The sequence below is a fragment of the Nannospalax galili genome, unplaced genomic scaffold (assembly GCF_000622305.1).
Source record: "Nannospalax galili isolate Female #2095 unplaced genomic scaffold, S.galili_v1.0 scaffold60, whole genome shotgun sequence".
NCBI classification, from domain to species: Eukaryota; Metazoa; Chordata; class Mammalia; order Rodentia; family Spalacidae; genus Nannospalax; species Nannospalax galili.
In genome coordinates, this window is record NW_008346989.1 from 960389 (window position 1) to 971736 (window position 11348).

General features: G+C 45.3%; 1 protein-coding gene across 1 annotated transcript in view; it reads right to left on the reverse strand.

Moving 5' to 3' along the window:
• Wdr27 (WD repeat domain 27) overlaps positions 1 to 7993 on the reverse strand; it is a 126088-nt gene extending 118095 nt beyond the window's left edge. The window contains 5 exon segments of the mRNA XM_029568472.1: positions 1339 to 1452; positions 2925 to 3049; positions 6181 to 6295; positions 6856 to 7048; positions 7953 to 7993. Of these exon segments, the coding sequence (XP_029424332.1) occupies positions 1339 to 1452; positions 2925 to 3049; positions 6181 to 6295; positions 6856 to 7048; positions 7953 to 7993 (588 nt within the window).
• Positions 7994 to 11348: the final 3355 nt, after the last annotated feature.

The following is an 11348-nucleotide window of genomic DNA, read 5'->3' on the forward strand; positions in this document are numbered from 1 at the left end:
AGGGCATCTTCTTGATGAGTGATGTGGGAGGGCCCAGCGCACTGTGGGTGGTGCCACTCCTGGGCAGGTGGGCCTGTGTTGCATACGAAAGAGGCTGAGCAGGGGCCAGGGGAGTAAGCCAGTAAGCAGCATTCCTCCATGGCCTGTGATCCAGCTCCTGCTTCCAGGTTCCTGCCCTGAGCTCCTACCTTAGGCTCCCTGATGAACTGCGACCTGGGAGATGTAAGCTGAATAAACCCTTTCCTCCCCAAGTTGGTATTGGTCAGAGTATTTTGACACAGCAATGAAGAACAAACTAGGACAGTAAACAACTTCAAAACATTAAAATTCACATTTTGAATCACTGAACTATTAAAACAAGATATCAGAAACATGGTGAAAAAAATACTGCCACTTCCAGAGGTAACCACCTTTGGGTTTTGACTCCCAGAGGTAACCACCTTTGGGTTTTGACTCCCAGAGGTAACCACCTTTGGGTTTTGACTCCCAGAGGTAACCACCTTTGGGACAACTTCAAAACATTAAAATTCACATTTTGAATCACTGAACTATTAAAACAAGATATCAGAAACATGGTGAAAAAAATACTGCCACTTCCAGAGGTAACCACCTTTGGGTTTTGACTCCCAGAGGTAACCACCTTTGGGTTTTGACTCCCAGAGGTAACCACCTTTGGGTTTTGACTCCCAGAGGTAACCACCTTTGGGTTTTGACTCCCAGAGGTAACCACCTTTGGGTTTTGACTTCCAGAGGTAACCACCTTTGGGTTTTGACTTCCAGAAATAACCACCTTTGGGTTTTGGAGGGTTGGAGACATACACATGAGAGAGGGTTACAATTCCTGGGCATGTAGTTAACACTCCAATGAAGGATGAAGTGAAGAAGTATGAATAGGTTTGTGGATCAGACGGTGCTCATCCAGAGTTGCATACCAACTATGGATGCATGTATGATGCTATACATACATCATCCCCTCCATGGCAGGCACAGCTCGAAGACATTCCAAAATATCAGCTTTCTCTATTTTCAAGATCATTAATAAGACAAGAGGACCCACTGTGCCCATTTGAAATGCAACAAAATTGAGACACAACATAGCTCCTTGTCATTGGGAAACACTGCAGATATCAACCACCCTCTCAAGGTCTGTATTTGAGAAGTCCCTAGAGTGGACTCAAGCCTGTCAATAAATGCCAAAGACTCAATAAATGCACTAAGGAACATCCCAACTCCACCCACCAGAGTGTCAGACTCCACTTCTGTGTATGTGAGTTACACCAAGAAAATGACTTGTGTGGTAATGATGATCAAAGAGTTCACAGCATTTTCCCATCCTACCTTAAAGCTTCTGTCTTCAGACACAGAGATGAGGATGTGTACTTGCCAGGGACAGAACCCCACTGCCATTACAGGGCCGTGGTGGCCCTGCAGCTCCACTAGTACAGATTGCTTCTAGGAGTATTTGTGAAAGAGGTTACTAATGGATTTTTCTAGAATGATCAATACCGAGTCATATTCCATAATAGCCTGTTAAAATATATTCCAAGGGGCCCGTCAGATGGCTCAGCAGGTAAAGGTGCTTGCCACCAAGCCTGGGGACCTGTGCTCAATTCCTGAAATCTACATGGTAGAAAAAGAGAACCAACTCTCAGAAGTTATCCTCTGACCATGACACGCATGCCATTGTATGCAGGTGCCCACACACCTATGCACATGCATGTGCATACATACACACACGATTTTTTTTTTAATTTAAGAAATAAATACTACTTTTACATGTGTCTCCTTCCAAATTTGGACCTATCCTACATCAACTTAGCCGTTAAAATTCTAATGCCCAAGTGCCACGGGAGGTACACTGTCAGTAAGTATAAAGGATAGGGACCAGCCAAGGCTGACCTGGTACAACACAGGGAACTGGTGCTCCTGGATTTCCTGACAGATGCCACGAAGCAGTCCCTGTGGTTCAGCATGAAACCCTCCCTTGCTGTCACTGAGTCTTCCATTTGTTTTCTCTATCACTGTCTTTGCCTCTCATCTCTTTCTATATCTAGCTCTGTATCTGTCTCTCTGTCTGCCTCCATCAATCACTGTCTCTGTCTCTCCTCCCTCCTCTACTGCCTATCTGAATGTACTTATCCCACCTTCCACCTCCCCTGGAAGCTAGTCTCTATTAGGGAGTAACTAAAATATAAGCATGTTAACAGCTACCAGGAAGTAAATTATCCCTTCTTTCCATTTGAAGCCTCTCACAGCCCAGGCTTTGCCCTCAAAACTCTTATAACAGCACACCTTCCATACAACTGCCTGAGCAACATAGTTGTGGAAGAACCAGGGTCTCCTGAGAGTAACAGCCACCTTCCCCTGCAGGTCTTGGGAGGGGTTCCATGTCCCAGGAATGGGTGGACTGCTTGAACTTTATTAACACTTGATCAGACAGCAGAAAGACCCCTGATAAACAAGATATGATGATCAATAAGTCTGTAGATGACTGAGATAGATGATAGATTGATAGATGATATAGATGATTGATAGATATAGATATAGACAGATGATTGATATAGATACATAGATGATGATAGATGATAGAAGATAGATGGTAGTAGGTAGATAGATAGATAGATAGATAGATAGATAGATAGATAAGTACATGACAGATGACACAACTAAACTAAACTGCCATTTTAAAAAGGAGAGCAGAGCCGGGCGTGGTGGCGCAAGCCTTTAATCCCAGCACTTGGGAGGCAGAGGCCAGCCTGGCCTACATAGTGAGTTCCAGGAGGACAGCTGGGGCTACAGGGAGACCCTGTCTCAAAAAGACCAAAAAAAAAAAAAAGCAGCAATGAAATGGCTGGTTGACAGGCTCCAGCCTGAGAGGTGACCCACTGTGCACTCCCTACCTCCACAGAGTGCGTAATTCTTACCTCCACATCCAGTATGGATATTTTGTTTCCAGAACACACTGCAACAGCGCCATCATCCAGACTAAATCTCAAACACAGCACAGTTTCTGAAAAGGTGCTCAGGACAGTCCCTTGCGGAGTCATCTCTGAAGAGGGTTTCAGACATTACTGTCAGTTCAGCAGACATATCACATCCCTAGAAAATATCCAAGATTCAGCTCTCTGCTCTAAAGGAGTAGCAATGGGCTGAGATGTAGTGCAGTTTTTCAAGAGCATCTCAAGATGGCACACAGCCCTTCTTCAGAGTCTGCAAGAAGGCACTCTAAGTCATCAGGAAAACAGGTCTCCAGGGAGCTACAGGCACCCAGGAGAGCTGTGAAGAGCGAGCCCTGAACCAAGCACTTCTTGCTATGCCCATCCCCAGTCAGGCTCTGCCACTAACATGTTCTGACTAGTGTTTGGGGACAGGGAGACAGTGTGACATGAAAGCCCTTCATCTGTGGAACTCTCCACTATCAGGAGGGCATCTCCATGCCAGTCTACAAGTCCCTAGGTAACCATGAAAAGCATGCAGAAAGAGGGCTCAAGTGGAGCCACACCAGCCAGGCCACAAGTATGAGAGCAGAGAACACATTGCCTGCTATCTGCCCCGGGCCGTAAGGACCACTGTTAATCAGCGTATATCATCAGTCAATCAAGGCCCTATAGAAAGAAATGCATGTGTATCCCAAAGTGAAATACTCAGGGACTTGCCCATCATCTTTCACACGCACATGCCATGTCAGCCTCTTTCCAGGATCAACAGGAGCAGCCTGCAGCCAGTCAAGCCTCTGCCATGGTGAAAAACTTGTATGCATGAGGTGAGAAGATAGGAAAATAAGCCCCTGGAAACAACACAAATAAGATACACAGAGGACTAGATGGAGATGTGCATGGAAGAGAGGGGGAGACCAAGCAGGAAAGAGGACAAGCACCACATAGTGGCCAAAAAGGGCCTGTGGCAAAGAAGACACGTGGGACACCACAGCATCAGCAGTGGCTCAAGCAGAACTAAGGCTCTGGCAGAGCTGAGCCCCTGCTCCTCCAGGATGAGAATGGGGTCTACAGGTGTGACTCCTGCTCTGCATGGGTGGGGAGCTGGGGGCTTTAAGCAGAAGCTAGATAGAAGCAGACTCGCTCTGAAGGACCCTCTGGCCACTGAGTTCAGAATGAAACGTAGACAGGGAGAGCAGAGCAGAAGGAGATGGCAAGAAATTAATGGGAGAATTCAGAGAAGAAATTTGGTGGCTTGAACCTGAAGCACCTGTAGGTGTATGAAAGATGCACAAACGTTTAAAAAGAAACAGATGGAACTGCCAATGGACTGGCTATGGATTGAGATCGAGGAAAAACCAGAGGTTTTGACCTGAGCAACTGGAAGGATTACGCCCTGTTGAACCCAGACAGGAAGACAGTGGCAGGCGGTCTGGGAGGCAGGAGGGGCACCACCAGCCATCTGAAATGATCTGAGACTTACAGGAAATGTTCAGCAGGGAATAACTGAAGGCTAAACTTGCAGAAGGTCCAGTCATAGAGAAAAGGGCATGCTATCATCACATGAACAGCTGGGTAAAATCATCAAGGGATTTTTGATGAGAAAGAAATATATTCTATATACTTCAGTGAGGAGATGCCAGTAAGGGAGGGATCAAATAGCCAACAGGCTTGGGGAGTTGAGACTGACCACACTCACCACTGCAGAGGCAGCTAACCACACCTAGGTCTCTTCTCCAAGTACAAACCCAAGCAGTAAATCCAGAGTGGTGTGAACACTTTTATCCACTGTGTATTCAGGAACCACAGTTGGGCTCCAGCCCCTGTCTAAGCCACAAGGACCACACTGAGCACTTGTAGCTTCTTGGATCTGCTCTCCCCTCAAACCTAGGGTACAGGTGAGAGCAAGCTCGTTCTCACCCCCAGAAGCCCCAGCATACTAAGTCATACATCAAAATAGTCTGCCAGAAGCCAAGTGAGCACTGATGCTCTGATTCAGAAAGAGGCATGTCCCAGCTACAGATTATTCAACATTAAAAATCCATCTGAGGAACCAATGGGAACCCAAATCTCAGAACACTTTCTTCTAACACAGAGGGCTCTCTACCTACAGCCTTAGGAGTGCAGTTCTTTGAATGTAGAGGGCTGTCTACATATAATTACAGGAGTATGGTTACTTCAAATGTGAGGGCTGTCTACATATAATCACAGGAGTATGGCTACTTCAAATGTGAGGGCTGTCTACATATAATCAGATACCAGGCAGTTTGGGAGGAGGGATACCATGGAAAGGACAAGGACTCTATGTCAGGTGGCACAAGCTAGTTCATCTACATCAATTCTCTGGGTGAGAAAGACAAGAAAACCAGAAAATTACAAAATTTAGTGGCCTTTTTGAATAGAGCTGAAGAATTATGGTATCAAGCTCAGAACGGAAAAAGACTGTGATCGCAGGGCCTGCAAGCACTTGTCCCATGCAGTCATCCTCTAGGAAGCTGGGAATGAAACTCACCAGTACAACACTTGCTTAACATGCATGAGGCCCATAGGTTCGATCCCTAGTACTGCCAAAGGGGAAAAAAACTTTCACAAAAGTTTCACTATTAGACAGTCTATAAAATGCTGCTGAGACACTAAGACATTAAAGGACCTAAGAGCACAGACACAGTATAATCAAATACATCATTTTCAAGAACATATCACAAATGCTATAGAGAGAGAGAGTTCTGTCATGTTAAATGGCAATTCTTACATAGATTTGAGTGCCTTCATGTTGGGGGTGTGGCAGATGTAAAACAGTATGGGTGAATTTTAATACATTTGTGCTAGAAAGACGGGCTACTAAGATGAGGGCAGGCCACGCTGCCAACTCCTAAGCTTAGAAAGGATAAAGAAAAAACCACACTCAAGAAGTAAATGTAACTCATGCCCTTAGCATGGCAAGCTACCAGAAGCAAATTCTGTTTGGAAGAAAAAAGCTCATCGTGAGTAATAAAAGAGAGCTACTTCAGACCAACGGGAAAAAGCAGATCATAGAGAAATATCAAGACACCCCAGCACTGTAAACAATGAGCAGGAATGGTCCACATGCATCTGCTAAGAGACTATCTGAGTGGTCAATCAGCATGCAAGAAGATGATGCCCTTAAGTCATCCCAAAGCATAAAGGACTTCTGTAACAGGAGGCTGCTACAGTGGGACTAAGTGCAGGCAAAGCTGTGATGACCTGCAGCTCTGATGGTCACCTGCAAAGACAAAGACTTGCACAGTCACTTGGGAAATTCCTTGGCGTTGTGTACTAAGAATGTGCATCCCCTGTAAGTCAGCAGTTACACGTGTCACCCCCAAATAGCCAAAAAGCTGGAAAAGAAGCAAATTTGTACTAACAGTAGAGTGGATGCAGTGGGGTCTATTCACACAGTAAGTGCACTACGCAACAGTGCAGGAAGTGCAGGACTCTCCTAAACACTAGTGAGTGCAGATGCTGCCACAAGAGAATGCACAGCATGTAATTCCCTTTACATGAAGTTTGAACATGAGTCAAATGTGTCTCGGGTGCCGTGGCATTTGGGAGGGAGAAGATTGGCAAGGCCATGGCTGCCCAGGGGTGTACATGTTGTATGGAGAACATTTTTTACCTAAGCACTAAGAGAGCTCAAACTGGAGGTGTGTAGGAGGCTTGGCTGTGTGACGATGAATCTTTTCTTGTTCGTGTTCTCACTGAAGACTTAATAAAGTAATTCCAGATCATTTGTATTCTAAAAATAGAAACATAATAGCTTTGCTTTATCAAAATTTTCTGCCATAGCTCATAGTTAAATCCATGGAAGCTAATGTTCCCAGAATATCAGAAAACAGAAAGGCAGGACGAGGCCATCATGGCCCTGGGCTTAACAAAGCACCACTGGTTTGTGACCTGCCTGGTGAGAAGGACCCCTGGGGCTCCACACACAGAGCTGGTTCCCATCTAGAGGGAAGGCACAGTGCTGTGTGCTGCAACTGAGCTGAGTGTGAGCTATGGACTCCTTGGACTCAACCAGGAATCTTTCTGTAACTATATCACTTGCATGGCCATCAGTGGAAGGAGTCTCTCGGGAGGCATCCATATTCAGCCTGAAAACACAAAGCACACATTAGATGATGACAGTTAAGGCTTGTAACTCACATGAAAGTCTAGTTGAATCATGACTATTAGCATGAGAACATACACATCATACTTACCTGCCCACCCCAAAAAGAAGAAAGGTATCACTGAACACAACATGGCCATCTGTTCCTCCCCTATGCTGCCCTTTCACAGGCCTTCCTTGACCTGCTGAATCCCTTCCAGGCTGTGAGAGTGAACAATCACCTCCCAGAGGCCTGGACTGAAGCAGTCAGTGGTAAACTACAATAGAAAGAGAATCCCCTAGAGCAGCCCAAGAACACATTTGAGTGTCTCAGTATTCTCAATATGGCAGCTAGGTTACCATGGGTTACATAATCAGCAACTTACTAGCCAAGTGTCCCCAAGCATAAATGGACAAAAATAAGAAATGTTCCAATTTTTTCTAACCTTATTGAATAGTTTTGTAAGCATGATGACTTTAGACACAGGTGGCAGTAGCCTGTGGCCTCCTTGATGCCATTCAGCCACACATCTCACTGTGGGCACAGTCAAAAAAATTTGCAGCCAGGTGGTGGGCAAGAACCCAGTCTTCTGGTGGTCATGGTGACTGAAGCTCTCTACAGAGCTGACCATGCCCTGGTCAGTCCTCTCAACTTCATTACCAGAAGAAAAAGTGTCTGTAGGCACCAACCTTCTTATTAAACACTAAAGAAAAGATTTAAAGAAAACCCAGACATGACCAGAGAGACAGTAACTGACTTGTTGCCAAACTGGCCCCAGAGGCTGTGTGTCAAGAGCGTGAGATTTGAGCTGCCTTGTTTGACAAAAGGACGTATTCCAGTTCCCGTAGAATTAGTTACAGATGATTTCTATTTGTATTCACATTTGTTTATTTAAAATATAACATACCCCAGCCGAGGGCTAGAAAAGTTGTTTTGCTGAATGGGCATGTTGTAGTCACCAAACTGCCTTCTAAATATTTGTTTACACCCACAGATTAATGTTGCCCTCAGCTTTGGTCAGAGAGGCTTCTTTGTGCAATGGCCAGTAATAACTGCAGATTAAAAACAAGTTACTGTTAAATGACCAGCCACTAATCTCATCCCCTCAATGGCTCAGGAAACATCACTGAAAAGGAGGAAACAATGTAAAAGCCAGAGGAAGGGGTAAAGTGCTGTGGGACACAGTATCCTGGGAATGACATAATCATTGCCCCTTGAACTCTACACCTGTGATTACCTGCACAAGACCTGCATAAGACTGAGCCCATCAACATTCTGACATCAAGGGGAAAGGGGTTCATGAGGTCTCAGCCTCACTCAGGATTTATAGGTAGTTAATGGTTGCTGGGGGAAAGACATTTTCTTCAGTGGTAAGGTAACCATGCTCCCCTGAAAATAATTAAAGTAAATGCCTTTTAAAGACATGAACGTAGAAGGAGGGCTGGGGGAAGAGGAAGGGTTAGAGTGGGGGGGGGACAAGAGAAGGCAGTGTGAATGAATATGATCAAAATAAGTTATATACATACATGAAAACAATGAAAATCATTATGTACAATATATACAAATTAAAACATTTTAAAGAAAAGGAGGCAGAAAGCTGAGCACCAGCGAACTTCTCTATCAGCCTCCTGACTATGGATGCAATATAACCAGCTGCCTCACATTCCTGCCACCATGCCTTTCCCACCTGATGGACTATATTCTCAAATTGTAAGTCAGAATAAACTACTTCTTCTCTGAATTAGCCATCACTTACTGCAAAGAGAAACTTCTTTGGTCAAGGCTGAGGACAGCATTAGTCTGAGTACATACATAAATAATTTAGGAGGCCTTAGACACATGTTTGACATGTCCATTTAGCAAAACAAAAGTAGTTACTTCACCTCTAAAGCCTATGACCTCTCCAAGCATGTCCACAGTGCTAGGCACAAACTCTTTCCTGAAGAACAGTCCTCAGATCCGGTCAAAAAGGAATTGGGGGGCTGGAGAGATAGCTGCTCAGCAGTTGAGAGTACTGACTGCTCTTGCAGAGGATCCAGGTTCAATTCCCAGCACCCACATAGTAGATAACAACTGCCTTTAACTGCAGTTCCAGGGGAATCCAACACCTTCCTCTGATCTCTGCAGGCATTGCAGGACACAGGTGCACTTACATACATGCAGGTAATATACACATAAAAAAAACATTTTTTTTAAAAAGCAGTTGGTTACTGCCAAAGCAGCCATGCCACTATTGCACAAGTAGGCATATCTTGCCTGGCAAATTGGGATTATAGCATGCAAGTTCCATAGCTGGGAAGGATCATTACTGCCTATGTAGCATCTTCCAGCACTGTGAAAGCTAGCAAGCATGGAGGAAGCTTCCTGCTCAGTTCCAGTGTGGTCTCTGTCATATTTTCAGATGTAAGATTTTATTAAACAGTTCTGGTAAGCAACCAGGAGCAATGGCCATAACCTGTATAATCCAGGGGAGCTCTGCAGCCTCTTTAGTAACAACCCTTGGGGAGGTATTCCACACCTGGCACAGGGATTTTTTTTTAGGCAGGGTTTCATTATGTAGATCTAGCTGACCTGGAACATGCTATGTAGACCATGCACCACCATGCCCAGTAAGGCACAGGGATTTTTATCAATCCATGGCTTCTGGGATCAATACTATCTACCCATGAATGGTATATATCCATTCAAATCCTTTTCTAAATTTTGGGGGGTTTTGAGCTTATAAAACAGTAGGTTTCCTTATGGCGTCTTCAAACGCCCTTAGTTCTGACTAACCCTCTTCCCACACCCTCTTCCTGTCCCTACTCCCCAGTCCATCTTGCCACTCTCAGAATTCCCTCCTCCATTTTCCTATCACATCTCTTCTACCACCCTCCCCACCCTTTTAAGGCACCTTCTCCTCGACCCCCACCATGCCCCTTGCATGCCTCCAGGTTTCTACACATTCCACGTTAAACAAAAAAATCTAAAAACTCAAAGCTATGATCCACAAGAGAAATATGGCATTTGTCTTTCTAGACCTGGGTTATTTCACTTAGTACATTTTCAAGTTTCATCCACTTATGTGCAAATTTCATTTTTCTTTGTAACTGAATAAAATTCCATTGGGTGTATGTATCACATTGTCATCAACCATTCATCAGTTTATGGAGAGCTAGGCTGATTCCATTCCCTAGCTATTATGAATAGATAACCAGTGAACACAGGTGTGCAAGTCTGTCTGCAGTAGAATTTAAAGTCCTTTGTGTCCACATCCAGCAGAGGTTTAACTGGGTCACATGGTAGTGCTGTTTTTTGAGAAGCCTATAAAATGATTCCAATAGTAGCTGCACAGATTTACACTCCCACCGACAGCGAATAAGCACTCTCCTTTTCCCACACCCACGCCAGCACTTGTCATCTGTATTCGTGATAACAGCCGTTATGACTGGGATGAAGCAGAATTTTAAAGTAGTTTAACCTCATTTCCCTGATGGCCACTGTGGGAAGCGAGCACAGCCGAGCCAGCCAAAGATGGAGCCCTGGCTGGCTGCCAAACCTCGTGCTGTTTACTTCAACTCTTGGCTGATTGCCAAGGCTCGTGAATCCCGCTTGTTTACCCCAACTCTGAAGTATGGTGAGCCCCAAAACAGGTGCTGCCAGCCTGATGATCTTGCTACGTGGCCAGTGAGCTGCCACTCTGCCTGCCCGCTGCACGTGTGTGTGCCCTGATTGGTACCGGCCTGGGGGAAGGGCTGTTGGAAATGCTATATAAACAGCTAGGTATGTAATAGAACAGAACAACGACTACAGCATCATAGTGAGAGACAGCATCATAGTGAAGAGAACGTGAGAGAGAATAAGAGAGAATAAAGGATGAAAGAGAAACAGAAGCTTGAACCCCACCTTGGTGTCTGTGTCGTCTTTCCTGGACTCTGCTGGACAGAGTCCCGGCTCACGACAAATGGTGGCCCGTACGGGGACCCAGACGATCGCGACAAATGGTGGCCCGTACGGGGACCCTGATGCGACAAATGGTGGCCCATACGGGGACCCTGATGCTCGTGACAAATGGAGGCCCCACTGGGACCTGATGCTCTGGAGTTGTAAGTAAAAAATGAAATAATAGTGCTAGCAATAAAACCCTAAGAGGAACAAGGAAGCTCCCCGGATAAGGGATGCGGTTGAGGCTCCCCGGATAAGGGATGCTGTTAAAGTCCCCGGATAAGGGACGAGGACAAGGTTCCCTGAAAGGGATGAGGACAAGGTTCCCTGAAAGGGATGAGGACAAGGTTCCCTGAAAGGGATGAGGACAAGGTTCCCT